At 38.9% G+C, this 17,500-nt stretch overlaps 3 protein-coding genes across 4 annotated transcripts in view; 1 reads left to right on the top strand and 2 right to left on the bottom strand.

Annotated features, from left to right (window-relative positions):
- Positions 1 to 4,625, bottom strand: part of LOC138052412 (carbohydrate sulfotransferase 10-like) — a 4,897-nt gene extending 272 nt beyond the window's left edge. The window contains exons 1-2 of the mRNA XM_068898902.1: positions 4,430 to 4,625; positions 1 to 969 (exon numbers count right to left, since the gene is read on the bottom strand). The exon at positions 1 to 969 is cut by the window's left edge and continues 272 nt beyond it. Coding sequence (XP_068755003.1) covers positions 137 to 969; positions 4,430 to 4,526 — 930 coding nt within the window. The 5' untranslated portion in view covers positions 4,527 to 4,625 and the 3' untranslated portion in view covers positions 1 to 136. The remainder of the gene's footprint in view (positions 970 to 4,429) is intronic.
- Positions 4,626 to 7,340: 2,715 nt separating this feature from the next.
- LOC138052411 (GPN-loop GTPase 2-like) lies at positions 7,341 to 13,995 on the bottom strand. 2 transcript variants are annotated; one of them, XM_068898900.1, is made up of 6 exons: positions 13,510 to 13,989; positions 12,703 to 12,859; positions 11,206 to 11,366; positions 10,180 to 10,316; positions 9,237 to 9,349; positions 7,341 to 8,073 (listed from the first exon to the last, which is right to left on the bottom strand). In XM_068898900.1, exons 1-5 carry the CDS (start codon positions 13,900 to 13,902, stop codon positions 9,244 to 9,246), a joined length of 954 nt encoding a protein of 317 aa, XP_068755001.1. In that variant the 5' UTR covers positions 13,903 to 13,989; the 3' UTR covers positions 7,341 to 8,073; positions 9,237 to 9,243. The 2 variants fall into 2 exon arrangements, with proteins under 2 accessions (XP_068755001.1, XP_068755002.1); XM_068898901.1 differs by lacking the exon at positions 9,237 to 9,349 and having other exon boundaries at positions 13,510 to 13,995.
- A 2,421-nt stretch (positions 13,996 to 16,416) lies between these two features.
- Positions 16,417 to 17,500, top strand: part of LOC138052434 (uncharacterized) — a 20,944-nt gene continuing 19,860 nt past the window's right edge. The window contains exon 1 of the mRNA XM_068898929.1: positions 16,417 to 16,624. Coding sequence (XP_068755030.1) covers positions 16,504 to 16,624 — 121 coding nt within the window. The 5' untranslated portion in view covers positions 16,417 to 16,503. The remainder of the gene's footprint in view (positions 16,625 to 17,500) is intronic.

Below are 17,500 nucleotides of genomic sequence, written 5' to 3' on the forward strand. Positions count from 1 at the left end.
AAAACTGCTCTATACCTCTATATTTTCCTATTAAGTTTTGATAGTTTATTTATCCTAAACCAATTGTTATTACTTGTAATGCACAATTCAGCCCTAATTGCCTGCGCAATATCTATAAAAGTATCTATCTATCTATTCAATATTTTTGCCGAAGCGCTTCTTCTGTGATGGTCTTATTCCTCAACAGTCCTTCTACAGGACCAGGAAAATCGTAGCCATATAGTTTGAAATCTAACTCAAAAATTTTACCTACTTTCAACAGTTCATCTTTTGTAAGTTGGGAATAGTATTCCAGAATGTAAGGTTGTGATTTTGATGGACGGTAATCTGGAAAAGTAACAAATTTATCAACGCCTATGATCTTTAAGAGCTGAGGTGCTTCCATGGGCAAATTTTCAAAGTGTCCTATAAAATCATAATTCACTTCACAAGGACAAATAAGTTCGTATGCACGCCAGTGCTGGTTAGTTTCAAGTGACGTTTTGTCGTTTCGTAGAAGATCCTTTCTCATGAACTCGGAGAATGAGGTGTCGGTGCGTTTTACTTCGTCATGACTGACGCCTGGGTGAAACATTTGCTTAAACCAACCTTGTTTCTTCTGGTCCTTGTAGGCGGATGCCAGTCTTTCAATAGGTTCACGAACAAACATGGCTTTGTAGTAAGTCTCCAGGATTTCCTTTCTCTTCTCAGGAGTGTAATCTTTTAGCCACTTGAAAATTTTCTTATCGTGGGCGTAAGTGTCGATCCCTTTTCCATCATTCTCCGCTCTGTATAGGACGTTCTTCCAAGTTGTACACGAGACTTTTGGAATAAAACAAAAGACGAACTTCAACTTCTCAATTACGATAAAACGTGTGAAATCAGCTTCCTCGATGAAAGACGGGTTTGGCGGTTTCTTTGAGCAATTCTCTCTCAAAAGACGCTGTCTTTGCCTCATTTGGGAGCTTAACCATGCAGGGCTCCAGTCTCCTGGTAATGATAAAAGCATCAGGAGTAATTATTTATATTGATTTAGGCAATGAGATGTTCAATCAATGTTCGTCAGTCAATCGAACACTCAGTTCGTCACTTGGTCAGTCATTCAGTCTGTTGATGTATAAATCAAGTCAGATCTTTCAGTTAATGACTTTGTCACCCAGTCATTCAAATTATCAGTCAACCGGCCAGTCGAGCAGTCAGTAACTCAGTTGACTCTTAAGTCAGTCAGTCCGTCCACCAGTCAATCTGTCTGTCAGTCAGTCAGTCAGTCTGTCAACCAGCCAGTTAGTCAACCAGTCAATCGGTCAGTCAACCAGTCAATCTGTCACTCAGTCAGTCAGTCAGTCAGTCAGTCAGTCAGTCAACCATGCAGTGAATCAGTCAGTCAGTCAATCAGTCAACCAGTCAATCTGTCAGTCAGTCAGCCAGCCATTCCGCAGTCATTCAGTCAGTAAACCAGTCAGTCAGCCAGTCAGTCAACCAGTTAATCAGTCAGTCAGTCGAACCAGTTAATCTGTCAGTCAGTCAGCCAGTCAGCTAGTCAGTTAGTAAACCAGTCAATCAGTCAGTCAGTCAGTAAACCAGTCAGTCAGTCGTTTAGTCATTCAGTTGATCGTTCGATGATGGAAGGTTTCAAGGAGTGACGTTACGTTAGTGTCAGAGATCAACTGGAAGAGCAAAAACTAGTGAGGAGGAATGGAGCAAATTATATGCCATGTGGTTCCTACGTTTTCACAGTACCAACTTACAAAGGTTTTACTGAACGTAAACAGGCCGTGTTTTTTTTTTCAGTTTATTAATTTATGGCCCAAGCGTAAAAGCAGGAGGTCATCAATTGATTGAGCTGTAATACTAAACACGAGGCGGTAAAATGTTCAGTTCGACCCTCGAATTCGGTGAGAAAAAGTTATACAGGTTGGTGCGAGAAGAATTTTAAGATGTCTTCTGGGATAATCAAGTCCCGGTCTCCCAACCCTTCAATGTCCATAACCTGCTGGATATGAAATGATTATAACCAACACGGCGCTACGCCGCGTTTCGTTGGTTATCTATCACTTCATATCCTGCGCGCCCTCGTAGAGTAATTACATGTAGGGAGCTTAAGATCTACGACGGCGACGTCGATGAAAACGTCAATTCAAAATAGAACTTTGCCCTAGTAAAAGTTTTTCGCGATTATTCCATCTTGTTCACGTCGTACAATGTGGGCGAAGTATCCAAAAAATAAATTGGTACGAGCGGTTTCAGACTGAAAATAGAGAATGACAGATTCTCTGTTGCATGCTAACGTTGTCGTCAAAACCTAAAATTTAGTGATTTCTCGTCGTCGTCACGCAGAGAACCGCAAAAATATGAGCTAAAATCCGTGCCGCACGTGCAGCACGATTATTTATGCTCTTTTAACCAATGATATCATTGTTTTAAGTAGACAACTTTCATTTGTGCGCGTTGATATAGCAGGCTTGAATTACACTGGGTCATTGGTAGAGCCCAGCGTTCAAGCCCCGTTCTGACCACTCGTTGAATTTGACCCTGCTGGATAGCCCATTGTTCAACTTCTTCGTCGGAAACACTTGTAAAAACTGAGTCCACCAGTCCAGCCAGTTGGAACTCTTCACAATTGTTTTCACGGTCAAGTGAAGCTATGATCCCTGCAGTTACGAACGCAATTTTAGCAATTGCGTAGAAAAGCCTGAAAATTTCAGGATTTTAACGGGGTTTGAATGAATGAATCAACGAATGAAATGATATATGGAAGGAGTCATATATTGAACTGCGCATATGAAATCAAGTGAAGCTATCATCATAAAACAAATGAAGCTATGATGATCATAGCTTCACTTGATTTCATATCCGCAGTTCAATATAATTCCTTTTATTTCATTCGTTAATTGTTGTTGTTTCGTTGATTTCTTTTCATTGGCCCCGAAAAGCCTCTACGGGGAGAAGACAATTAATGTGCACGTATACATGAAAGTATGTATGTGAGGCAACCTCTACAAAATAATATTCTGCAGTGTAAAAAGACCAAATATAAGGAGCCCGACAGCCAGGTTGGCGTTTTACATGGTGAAGTTGTTAGCCAGCCATCAAAACAAATCGGTTGGTACTCACAGCGAGATTCAAACCAGAAGGTTCCGTATGAAAATCTAGTGTTATCCAAGTTGAGCCGAGCACAGAATTTTTAACTTTTAGTATGTGACCACAATCGAACAATTTGAATGCGTCGATCTAAGAAGATCTCTATTCCAAACACCAGACACGCCCGCCAAATGGAAATATCCCAATTACCAGCAAATGAAAATAACTAAAGGTTCTAAAGATATTGTTTTTTTTTCAAAAAATAAATGATTAAAAGATAGTGAACGAAGTCTTAAAATTATTTTAGAACAAGTCAACCAACAGGGAGCGGTTCCTCTGATGACGAAGACTATAAATTCAGAAGAAAGAAATAGGCATAATGGAAAAACTTATGCCTATTTAATCCTGAATTCAAGACAAAAATGGCAAGTGACGTGACCGCTAAGAAAGAAAAAAAACTATGACCATTTTTACTATTGGAAAAACCTATTTGTGTGAGGTTTAAAAAGTTCTTCATTATATATCATTTATCTGTCAGTCATTTCTCCTGCTCAACCAGTCTGTTCAAATTATTTTACTGGGTATGAGAATATATATTCGCATAAATTAAAACCCTGAGTTGTTTCTCTTCTGCGTGCTACGTGTCCAAAACCTGCGACAAAACCTGAGGGGCTTGTGGCTCTAGCTCGTCTACTAATTCACAATATATATTCCGAATTATTGAAATTTAAAGCCGTCAACGCTACTTCAAACTTTAAAGCTTAAGTGTTTAATTGGTTTGTTTATGATTTGATACTCTTCATTGCATATTTAGTTTTAGCTTTTTATTACTTGTAAACAGTATTTTTAAACGGTTTACAACTTTCACATCAAGATCATCAAATTGTGCGTACCCCAAACTTTTACAGCTACAAGATGACTTCAAAAAAAAGGAGAGAAAAATATTCACCCTAAATACTAACAGCCTAGGGGAACGGAAAAAAAAATTAATAGGATCAGTCTAATTAATTGTTACAGATGTGAAGTTTGCCGTTTTGGCTTTTCGTCGACACTGAACAAAGGCAGCTTACGAATGGTTATTTTCCGGAATAAAAACTATTTATTCTTTACTCTCTCCTCTCGGAAAATTTCGATGACATTTTCCGGTATAAAATAGAGAACCCAGCATCGCGGTTTTGTCCAAAATTATATTTTCAAATATCCTTTTTAATTTGACTTGCCGTGTACTTCCAACGATAATCATTGAGTGTTTCCGTTTCGCCTTAAATTCATTGGGTCCACCGAACGAGTTTAGTTTTGGTGAGTTTTGAGTTAAAATGAGATCATCGTGGGAAAAAAGCCCAGTTTTGTAAAAGACTGACTTCCTTACCTTTTGGGGCTTGCGGATACTTCCAGATTATACAACCAACCGTCGCAAATATAATTAAAACTAGAACAAATTTCTTGGTTCGGTCGCGAAAAGCCATTGTCACTCTTTTTCGTTTCGTCTGAAAAAATAAGACTGACAACTTCGATTTCAACGTACAGTATTTGGAACTGCAATTAACCTGTTAATGGTTTCGGTATTAATGAATAGAACTCTTACTTGGCACAGCGAAAACAATACCCGCTACGAGCCTAAGGTTTCCTAGGGAATTAGATCAGCTCTTCGATTCATTCAAAGTATACCACTATGAATAAAAACCGGGAGAGTTTCCAAGGAAACTACCCGCAAGAGGAGAGGTCGCTTTAATCGAGTCCGAGATGGATAATTTGGAAACTTTTAGTGCTTTGTTGTCAACTGCACGGGCTGAGCATTTGATAAATATCAAGTCTTAACGGTGCAAAAAAGGAACAAGGACTAATCGGAAAAATAAAATTATGAATGTGATAATGAATAACGAGCAATATTCCGATGTATAAAGAATAAATTGCTTCGGTAGAAAAGAGAGATGCCACGCAGGTACATCGCTTGCATCCTTGATTATTTAGGTTTAGATTTAAAAATTTGTATTAAAGTAACTAGGGTTAGGAGACGAAGCCAAAGGATTATAGTTCTCATCTGTTGAAACCTGAAATTTGGTGATTTCTCGTCGTTATGCAGAGCTACCTGAAAATATGTGCTAAAATTGCCGTGCCCGAAGCGCAGCACGAGTATTTTTCCTCTTTTAACCAATGATATTATTCTAGGAAAACCGGAGTAGGAGAGAACCAATAACAAACTCAACCCACATAGGACGCCGGGACCAAGAATCGAACCCGGGCCACATAATTATAAGTGGGTGGTGAGTGCTCTCACCACTGCGCCACCCCTGCTCCCTGTGTTGTTTTGTCGTTGCCGTGGCTTCTTAGACTTTGTTAAACTTTATTCATCCACTTCAATGAGAGGGAAGGGTACCAGAGGTCATTCCTATCGATGGTATCTGCCCGCAGCCAGATGCCATTGATTGAGAGTCGATTTTCGGCTTTTCGTAACTCTCTATTAGTCATTTCCGCCTCTTTCGGTAGTTCCGTAATAAGCATGAGGTTTCTTCAATGGTTTCATTTTCTTGGCTCGTGGTGTCGCTTTCATTACTACAGACACAAAGGGCTTCTCATTAAGTCCCCTTAAGTGTTAACCGACATCATTGCCATAGATAAAAGCATGCCTTACGGTAGGGAGGGCCCTTTGTTAACACTCCAATGATATGCAATATGCAAGAAGCTATGCATGAAATAAAATTACTCAGTTCTGATTGGCTAAAAGAAATTCCAGTCCTCGTGTAACACGGGTGCCAATTTGTAGCAGGAGTGCAAATTACAAACGCACGTTTTCATGTTTACTTTTGAATGAGTTTTGGATAATGTCTAGTTGTAAAAGTTTGAATTTGACAAACGTAATTTTTTAACCAATCCGTTGAATGAACTTCATAGAAAATTAAAGCAAGCGCTGCCAAAATTTCCCAGTGCTGATTTCCTGTCTTCTTTTTCCATGCATCATGTAATTTGGTCTTAATAAGCACTTGTAAGACTTTCAGACTACAAACTTGCATTCAGTCTACGGACTCGTTCAATTTTGTCTGTCTAAAAAATTTCCTCGTGCTTATTTATTTCAAACTGCAAACGAAATTATGTAATTAACTATGCATTTTATACTGTGAAACGCTATTATTCACCGTTTTATACTACAGACGATATCCGTCTAGATGAATATGACATTTGCATAATGACGCCATTTGATTCCTACAGGTTTTGCTTGTTTCATGCTATTTAGAGCTATTGTTATATTTAAACTGAATTCTGGTAGTAGTAGTCAAATGACGCTATCGTGAAAGTTGCCTATTATGGGTCTCTCATGTTATCCGTCTAATGTAAAGACTGTGCAAGTACAGGAAGGATTACGTTTTTGCAAACGTTGGCCGTGTAGCATTTATAATTGAACAGACTTAACTGATTAGAGTGCTACACGGCCAACGTTAACGTTTGCAAAAACGCCATCCTTCCTGTACTTGTACATGTTCATTGTCGTGACTTTAAACATCTTCAGTTCCCACGGCCTGCTCCCGTCTGACCTTGTAGCTCAGTCGGTAGAGCGGCGGAGATCTAACCCGAAGGTCTTGGGTTCAATTCCCACCCTGGTCAGAGTTTTTCTCTGTCCTTGTGTGGGCTAACGCTCACATGGTTCATATGTGGTAGAAACTTAGCTCTTCACATTACACTCTAAAGTAAAAAAATGGACGAACTGTATAAGACGCATAAAATCCGTCGAGTATCAAGATGGGCACAAGACCTTTTTCTCTATTGTTCTGTGCACCAACGTGGTTGCTGTGACGTCAGGTTAAAACCATCTATAGGTGGCTTGCAACAAATCTCTAGAGAAACAAAGTCAGATAACAATGCTGCAATGCTGTGGTGGTGGACGAACAAAAGGAGTTATATAATGAGAGATCTTTTGTTTTCGTCCACCAACATGGCGGCGATGATGTCACGTGAAAACCTCCTATACATGCATGGGGTATCTTAAAACATGATTTACTTTTTAACGCCGGGATCGTTAAAAAGTCGTGTGTATTGCTACTCAGCCCTGGTCAGGATGCTAGTCCATCGTAGGGTTTTACTCTTAGCAGTATGTAAGCTGTACCCTTCAATTCAACACCAGAAACGAGGCATTCACTGAGTTTGCCCTCGAACCAGCAAAAGATCGTGACTGTATCTCCACAAAATTATACTTTTCAACCTCGGTTTCTGGTGTTTTGGCTCATTGAATCTCGGTTATCAGAGTTGTGGCGGGAAGCGAAACTCCCAAGTATCCATATGGTCATACTTTACTAAAATTTAATGAAACAATGATTGTATTTCTACTTATTGAATATGAGATTTCTCATATAGTTTTTTTTCAATTGTGCGAGAAAAGTTTCTTACCCTTGGATAGAGTGTTTATTTACTTTTAGGGTCAGTTAATTGAACAAATTTTAAACAACTGAATTTTCTAACATCACTGTGATCGAATGAGATCTGGAAACATTTCTACGGGCTGTCGGCGGTATTGCTCCAAGAAAAAGCGATATGGTTTTCCAAACGTTCTCCTGAAAAGCGCAGGACAAGTAGGGTATTTCCAAACATCTCGATCAGTTATTATCACTGACCGAGAGTTGATTGGGGCCTGGGGCCCGTTTCTCGAATGCCCCGATAAATTTTTGGGCCCGAGAGGGCATTTGTGAAAGTGCCAACCGCTTGTTTTGGAAAGCCGATCTTTCAACGTGTTTTCAAAGTAACAAAAAAATGCCTGTAAAGTTTTACGACTTAAATCCTCTCCGTTTTTGAGATACAAAGGGAATTGCAACACCCAAAAACGGCCCATAAAGTTTCGGGACGTTCGAGAAACGGGCCACTGGCACGCATCCTCCGCAACTTCCAAAGAGGCACTGGGCAGTTTCTTTCAATAGACAAGCCAGCAATTTCCGCGGTTTTTTTCCTTTTTGCTTGAGAACAGTTTGAAAAAACTAGGACTTGTCTTCTTCTTCCTCCATGTATTTCTCTTGAACTGCTGCTGTTCTGAAATTATTGGGGGAAAAAAGTGACAGCATGTAATTTGACGCCCTAAAAAAGACTTCATTACATTTAAAGGACCAACCAATAAGGAGCAAAAACAAAGCCGGTAACTACTAAGAACGGCTTGGGTTCACAAGCAAAAGATACATTATAACTAGCAACCAGCGGCAGACATCTTTACACCCCAAACACTAATAGAACTCACTACAGTGTCAGTCAAGCCACCTTCTTCGAACACCAAAGCAAGCTAAATAGCAGGGGCCTAGAACAAAAACCTGCAAGATCTGAACATGCGTACGTTCGGATTCACATTAAAGTACTGGGAACCGGGATACGATACTCTTTTAGGCCTTGTTGCGACAAGTCTTTAAAACAGGAAAAATTCAGAACACTGTAACATGACTGCATGTGTTTCGATGTCTTTACTTCAGCAAACACTTGTTCGTTGCTTACTTAAACAACACATTCATTCTTAGATCCCAATCTGATACATCAAGGCACACAACAAACGGCCTACATTCTTTTACGTATTCAGCTGATAACAAATGGAACTCCATCGATCCCAATCCCACATTTTACAGAATATTAACACATACATTTTTAACCAAGAGTGTTGATCTATCACTTTGCGGTCTTGCCCCAGCACAGTAACAATTGGATTTATTTTTAGATACACTTTGCGCGCGAAACAAACAAAGGGCCGCCGATTTTAACCAATAAGAAGCCATGTCACGCGTGACTGTTTCTGCCATGTTTTTTTCAGGGATATGACGACTGATTTTGGCGGGAACGGGTATTCTAAAAATAGACTAATTTGTGACTGTGCTGGGGAGCCCACCCATGCCATAACAACACCAACAACAACAACAGGATTCGACTCCGTTTTTTTAATTTTTTTGTTGGGTGGGGGGGGGGAATATCGTTATTTTATAATTCTTCCAGTATTATTAAGAAAAAGTATTAAATATTTTAAAATATCATGGTAGACTTGCAAAGCATCTGTTTTCTGGTTTTGATTGGAATCCAATGCCGTTAACAACAGTTTTAATGTAAACACATATTTACGCTCGCACTTAAACCTATCATCGGGTCAAGGAATGTGGACTGTGGAATTGAAATTGGATATTTACCAAGATATTGTAACATAAAAAAACCCACTGAATTACCGTGAACTTAAAGGAAGTCGGCTAAAAATCTTTCGAACAAAGTGTAGGCTACAGGTAGCCTCTTGTCTAATCCACTCTTGTTGTAACTTGATGCAATTTTGGTTTCATTGTTCCTGAAAGATATACTCGAAGATACTAGCGTGTCAGCTACTTAAAAATTCAATTGGAAATAAAGCTTGTGCGTATACGAATAAGAATTCTCTTCATTCTCCCTTCAAATGATTGCCTAAGCCGCTCGAAAGACTGAACGGGTACATGTAGTTCTCAGTCTAGTAGACTTGACATTTAAATAAAGTTCATTGTATAAAGTTCATTTTTTCGCGACTTCTCACTCGGGTTTTGCACTTCAACCGTGACTTATTGGTTGGCCAGAAAATCACGCATCACCGTAGTCAATTAGCCAATAGGGACCTTAAGATCTCCGACGGCGACTTCAACGAAAACGTCACCTCAAAATATCACTTTTCTTTGTCATAATTCTTTCGCTGTTATTCAATCTCGTTCACTTCTTACACTATCCTAAAAATAAATTGTTACGAGCAGTTACAAAGTGAAAATAGAGAATATAAAAATTTCTGTTGCATGCTCACGTTGTTGTCAAAACCTCAAATTTGGCAATTTCACGTCGTCCTTGTGCAAGAATCCGTCCTAAAATCTGTGTTGCACGTGCAGCACGATTATTTATGCTCTTTTAACCAATGGTATTATTGTTTTGCGCCGTTGTTGTTGCCGTCGCCGTCGTAAAATCTTGAGCTCCCTAATAGCAAATCACATGAAACGGCAATTGAACCCAAAATGGTTTGGTTTATCAACGGGTTTCCCGCGCTCACTAACACAGCTTGCAAAAGGCTTGGCTTCTTTGATTTAAAACCTGCTGTGGCTGGTCAATGTATTGACTTAGGTTTATATTAGAAATAAACCGCCATTAATTTAATTTCTTTACCTGAAGAACTCGAAATCAGTTCCCACCGCCGAAGACATCAGCTGACTGAAGTTGCTCCTATCATCTTCAAGTCCCCCAAATACATAGCCATTGGCTTGATCGATTGATTTTATCAATTGGTACATGCTTTCCTTTGACTTAAAAAAGACAGAGAATCAGAGAGCTTTCTTTTCGACAATTTCGGAATAGATATCCACTAAATCCTCGGTTTACCTACTTTTTATGTAATTGTTCTGGTTTTGGAAAGAATGAAACAGCATTCTTTTTGTTCTGCCCCCAGATACATGTAGCAGAATGAACAAAATAAACCACAAAGTTGTTACGGTTTACTGAAAATACATCGAATACGAGCACTTTTACGATTGTTTTGACACGAAAATCGTGCGCAAGCGCACAGCGCAGCGAGACTGGAACGAATGAGACTTTGGGAGATGCCTCAACTCCCCTGCGCTCCTTTGCTCCAGCTTTCGGCTTTTCGCTTGACTATTTTGTGCGCTCTTTCGCTAATTAAAAGGCTAGGAACTGCTAGCTGATGAGCTGGTCAGCCCAACCTGGCTTGTCAACAGTTTAATTTTAATAACAAAATCCCGAGGTCTGACCCTTAAAGACGCGTTGAAGAAAAGGTTAATTATTATTCAGACTTACTGGTCAAAAACACAATAACGTGACCTAAAATGGCAGCGGCGCGACAATTTGGTCACAAACATATAGAAAACCTCATCAATATTAGTAGAAATACTGTAACCTTAATGAATGTGAATTTGCTATACAGTGAAGGGTTCCATAGAAGTGTAAAATTCCAAACCGTTGTCATGTGAGCACGCAATTTCCCCTATATGCCTAATGTACAAGGTTTTCAATAACCTGTTCAGCTAACGGGACAAACACTAGGATGAGACAATTTTTATTTGTGGCTTTTGCTGCTCATTTCATTTTGTGAGATTAATTGTCCAGCTTGTGCACAAGAACATAAAAAAAATCCTGCCAGCTACACAATCTCGGCAGTCACCTCTACAAGACACTTACTTGAACATCTAGAGTTCTAAATGACACCAAGCCATAATCCTCCACCAACCCAACTAGAGCTTCATTCAGTTTCTTATACTTTTGTGTAAATGGGTCATCTTTTATGTGGTCCAATAAATAATTCAAGTCCAGAACATCAGTGTAAAAGTCAAGATTAAAAGCTGAAAAGGATAAAGCAAATTATAGATCTTCATAAATCTATCACCATTTAAGAAACATCTCTGGGTTATTGTGCATCATGACTAGGAAGTAAGTTCCTTCACCCAATGTTAAAGGGAACTGGACCGGTTTTGAGTTATTGCAAAAAAGCCGCTTCCCACTGATAATTTAGTTTATTTAACGATAATTATTATTCTACAAGGACGCGCTGTATATGGTAGGTACAGCAGGTGTATTTAACAATAATGGTTATTATTCCATGAGCGTGCGTTGGATATGAGATATGGTAAATAGCCAACGAGGCTCGTAGCTCCAAGTTAGCTATAACCAGTCTCATATCCAAATAGCGCGAATGGAATAACTGTTTTATTAAATTCCTTAAACTCCAAAAATTCAGAAGTATGAAAAGGAAGCAAAAAAATCAGAGCGAAATCGAAAAAACTTGATGAAGATGCAATGTTGTAACTTGTGTAATACCTAGTGGTCAAACAGACGCAGGCTCATCACTAAAGCATTTCTAAACATCAGAATTGATCCAAACTTTCCACACAAAAAAATAATTTTTTGCTTTATTCAGAGAGAAATTCCGCTTTCCAGCAAAAAAAAAAAATTAGCTTAGCAATGCTTAGCACAATCATTTGCCATACTAAGGTATGTAAGCTGATAACCGAGATCGAGTTAACCAATCAGAGCACGAGAAATGCATTAACCGAGGCTGAAAATTTAATGAAAACTGATAACCGGTGTCCGGTGAGCCAACGAAAATGCTGGAAATCTGATATTCGTGTAGTTCAGTTTGCAATAATATAAGTTATGGTATACTCAATAGAATGCTGTGTTTTTGATTGGTCAATGATGACTGCATAAATACATGTAGGTTATAGAGTGCAAAAGAAGCTATAGAGTGCAATACAGAAGTTGCCATGGAAACACAGCAATGGAGTAATTTTGTTGAGTATATAATACACCAATGTAAATAAAAAATCATATGAACTTGCTCATGCATTTTGTGATTTATGGTCACTCGAGATGTTTTACATTTTCTCAAATTAGATTTTCAAAACTTTCAAAATGATCACTCATGCCCGTAAATCACAAAATGCATTTGTGTTCATACAATGACCGATGATGACTTGGGTCAGACTGTCAACTGAATTAGAGTGACATTGACGTTGTCCCAGATATTCACCCTACTATGGGAAAACCTTCCAGCATTCGAAATAAAATCATGATAACATTGTTGCAAGTCACCCTGATGCTGGCTCTTGGCAGACCGTGATGTGATTGCATATTGCAAACTATACAGCCATAGAGACATAAATGGCGGGAATTTACTACCTAGCTTTCCATATTGCTCCACCAAATCAATCTTGGAAAGAACATTAACATGTGGCAATTCAATGTGGATCATAGTGGATAAAGAGGTGAGAAGAACAGAAATAAACTTTGCCGGATCACTGCAGTGATGAGCGTCCACAAGATGAACTGCTGTTAGCTGAAGGAAGAAAAAACCAAAGAAAGTTTAGGATCATCAAAATAATCTGGCATCCCAAAAACAAGCACATGTGTGATACAACTCCAGGAGAGACCCAGCCAAAAATGTTTCTTGCGATGTGCGGTTGAGATCTTCATTCCCATTTGATGAACTTTTGGATCTTGATTTGTAAAACAAAGGCCAACAATCCAACCTCCGCCTCACCCACCCTACACAATGTTCTTCAAGGAGAAATGCAAATGTCACCCAGCTGAATCTCAACATCCTTGCAAGGACGGGAGGGGAAGGGGGGGTTTAGGAAGAAAATGTTTTTAGAAGTTAACAAAGTCTCAATTGTTTCCTCCAGGATTATAGCTATCTGTGTAGTAAGTAGCCATTCACCAATCACTGACCAAAACACAGCACCAGATGGGAACAAGTTAACAGGAAAGCCAGTTATGATGGTGATCTTCAGCAATGACTGTGAACACCGTAAAATTGCATTGAAGGTGTTGGTAGTAATCAATAATTAACATTAAGATTACTCACATTAACATTAATTAACAAGGTTTGTCGTTAACATTAACAACAATTATTAATGTTAACTTCAGTGAATGATTAATTGATGGTTACTCGGGGAGTTTTAAAACAATTCAGAGAGTTTAACTTACTCTGAAGTCCCACTTTTCCAATCGTCTGACCACGTTTCTAACGGAATTGTGATGAGTATAGAGCTCCACTTGACCGGGGCAATCAAATAGAAAATAATGTCCACTTAGCTCTTTAAGCTTTGCTTCAAGCCAGTCAATGTTTTTCTCGAGGTATTCAATGCAATATATCAGTCCACCGTTTGGTCCTAACTTGAGACTTTCCATTACATCATCCAGAGTTATAAGAGTGGAGATATCTACCGCACATTTATAATACAGCGACTCATTTGCCGGATCAAGATTTACCACTGCAACTTTTCTCCCTAGACTGGTCAAAAAATCGCTCATGCCAGCACAAAATGTGCTTTTACCTGACCCCGGAGGACCGATAACAATCTGTCCAAACGAAGGCATCTCAAAGATGGAAAATGAGGGTGTTTCTTCAATTCAATTACGTTTCATTTCCACTTCGTCCGCCATTTTGGTCGGAAATTAAACTCCAGTCCTTCTTGAACCTGAAACACGTTCCAGTCTTTCTCAACCCACATACATAACGTCTTGCGCAAGGAATGGCCCAGAGTACACCCACAGTGATGTAGGCCATTGTGGCCCATTGTAGGTAATTCTAGGCCATTGTAGGGCTCTCATTGTAGGTCATTAATAACTACGGAACATTTTGCCTTAGTGTTCATTTGGAGAACGTTACGCACTGAAAGCTCGAAAAGTTGAGTATTCATTACAAATACCACATGTGATAATGTCAGAACCATGCAACTATAAACCTGGGGCCGGTTCCTTGAAGGAGGAATAAACTATACCAGGCATAACAGTTATTCCAGGGATAAATCTGCTATTCTAACAAAACAGAATTTATTCCGGGGATATAGCTATTCCTGGAATAAGGCACATTTATCCCTGGAATAGAGTTATTACACCTTTCAGGAACCGGCCCCTGGTAGAAAGTTCTGGCGATACATCAAATCAAGAAGGAAAGATACAGTCAACGTATCCAAATTGAAGGTTGATGTCTGCACTGTCTTTTCTGATGACAAGGCTGACATACTAAATAATTAATACTCAACCGTTTTTTTTTTTTTTTTTTACAAGAGAGGACACCTCTATTAGTACTGCTAGTGCCAACCCTTTTTCTGACATTGAGTCAAAAACATTTCACAAGCTGGTATTTTGAAACTTTTAGAGCGGTTAAATCCAAAGAAAGCTTGTGGGCCTGACCTCATTTCCTTTCGTGTGTTAAAAGAGACCTCTAAAATGCAGACTAAGGTTAAAATGTAACTGTTGAAAAGGCGAAACCCTTTAGAAGTGTTAACAGTTAAGCCTAAATATTGTTCTATGCCTAATTAGGCCTAAGATTAGCATTTCTAAAGGGTTTGGGCTTTTTCAACATTTACATCATTATCTTTGTCTGCATTTTACCCATGGTCCGCTGTGTGCATTTTACACTGACCGAAAGCGTCACGTTTTTAGACCCAGGAAATTACCGTCCGGTTGCATTGACTTCAGTCGTCTGTAAAACAATGGAACACATCTTGTATAACGGCCATCTTGACCCATCTAGAGGAGTTAAATAACCTAACTCACTGTCAATACGGATTCAGACACGGGAGATCCCGCGATACCCAGCTTGTAACCACCTTGGAGCATATCGCCTTGAATATGGATAGCGGTATTAAAACGGACATGCTTATCACTCAGATTTTTCAAAAGCTTCTGATGTTGTCCCCCACCTACGCCTTCTCACAAAGCTAGAATATTTTTGAAAAATGCGTTGTTACCCCAAATTTTCTTGTTGCATTTCGATCTACATTTCTTGCATAATCATAAACCGAGGCAAAAATATCTTTGAATTAGTAGGTACCGTCCTTAAGGATAGTGCCTACTAATTCAAAGGTATTTTGCGCGGTTTATGCGGGAAGAACAGATCTTAACGAGTGTTATTGAAATCCAAAGAGAAAATTGGGGGTAACCACGCATTTCTTGAGGATGATTAATCAACAATATTTGTGAAAAGCTAATACAAAGCAATGTATGGCGTTCTTTTCCAAACTGAAGCTTAATTATCTCTGAAAAATGCGTGGTTACCCCCAATTTTCTTTTTGGATACCAAGAGCACTTGCTAAGTTCTCCTTTCTCCGCATAGTTTTGAACCGCGCAAAAATATCCTTGTATTAATAAGCACCACCCATAGGAAATCTGAGTATCTCGAGATGCGCAGACCGTATGCGCAATAACAATAGTAGTTTTCCGCGTTATATTTAAATGCCCTGTCAACTCCAAAAAGAAAACGCTCAACAACTTGAAATGATTATACGATTAATATAATAAACTTCATTTATTTTTGCATCCTATCTTACCAGGCGTTTATTAGATTTAGTTTAATAATTTCGAGCCGTAATCGTGTCTGAGACTTTAGCAGTATTTTCCGCTTGTTTCGCTTGATTTGGCCTCTCAAAATTACTATGCATGGTAATGATTTTATATTGTAATGACATTTATTAAGCGTTGCCTTACACAAAATAGATGCATTTCGATAACAGCTCGATCAATTCCCGGCCGGCGATATCATGTAAAAGTCATTTAGAGCTATTCTCACTGTTGGGAAAGCGATGAATAAAGTATAAACAGAAATGCACCTCTTCATGCCTGCGTTATACTCTTTGTTATATTATTTAATTAAGGGCAACTTTTTCCGCATTGAAACGCAAAGGTAACCCAAGCATGAGGCCCATTAAAGAAACCAAAACGCCAACTCATTCGGTTGGAAGAATTCCTTAATTGAATCAAATGTGATCAGTTCACTTGGTGGGCCTTGACGTCGATGGTTATCTATGTTCTCCTTACTTGTTGACTTGATTTGCAATTAAAAAATTTTATACCATTCTCTGGAATAACACAAATAAGGTTAATTTTGTCTTAAATGGTACTTGCGTTGTGCACAGTCCCGAGCATTCACTCTCGCTGATCTAGGAGCTGCCATCTTGACTGGATCTCGAAAAAATGAAAGCTAAAGTGAAGTCAATCTTTGCAATTCTGCTTTTTGTCTGTGTTGCAAACGCCTCCCGCTACTCCTTCACTTTGCCAAAAGAGAACCTGAAGAAACTGCATGAGGTGGCAAAAGGTACATACAATACTCAATTTTTACTTTGTTCATTCTCGCTCACTTGCTCATGTTAATGATAGAAAGTTCCGTCTCAGTTGTCGCTAAGTGATTCCTGGCTATACAACTGTACTTTGCATCTCTGCAAAACTATTTTTTCCGTTTGATTAACACTTTTATTTAGAATTTCATCATGATACTGCCAAATATCAACATGTTATCTTTGTTCCCTTCTACTTTGGTCTGTTACTCTTATATTGATCTGACATGGCTTCGTTTTGCCAGAATCCGGAATTCTACAGGCAGAGCGAAATAATTGACTCTAACAATCACTTTGATCCGCGCAGGTTGTTAGAAAAGTCGGTCACTCTAAGCAAAAACAGTCCTTCTCAGGACTTTTTAAAATTGTACTTCATCAAGTTGTGATTTTAAGTTTCGATTCGTTTTCACAATTGCATGGGAAAAGGTATAAAGAGCCCAGGGTGAAGCAAACATATGGCCGGAAAAAATCTTTTTTTTTTAATTTATTATTATCACTTTATTTAACTACCCATTACTGAAAGTTAAGATATTTGGACGAAATACTCAAGTTTGCACTAACAGATGCTGCTTTGGAAAGCCCAACTATATGAATTTGCGCCTATGCCTTTCGGGATGTTGCAGTATATTCAAGCCGCCCGTAACTCCGTCGAAGAGGTAACATTTACATAGTTCCGCATTCTAGTGGTCCGTGACACACAACTTCGCATTGCCATTCAAAACATAATTCCACGATACCGCAAAGTTAGAGCTGAATGAGACATTTAAAAGTAATAAACCACAATACAATAACTGAGGGAAAAGTCAATGCTCTGACAGGTGTATTTTGACAGTAAGGAATCAGAAATTTATATCGCG

The sequence above is a fragment of the Montipora capricornis genome, chromosome 6 (assembly GCF_036669925.1).
Source record: "Montipora capricornis isolate CH-2021 chromosome 6, ASM3666992v2, whole genome shotgun sequence".
Taxonomy (NCBI): Eukaryota; Metazoa; Cnidaria; class Anthozoa; order Scleractinia; family Acroporidae; genus Montipora; species Montipora capricornis.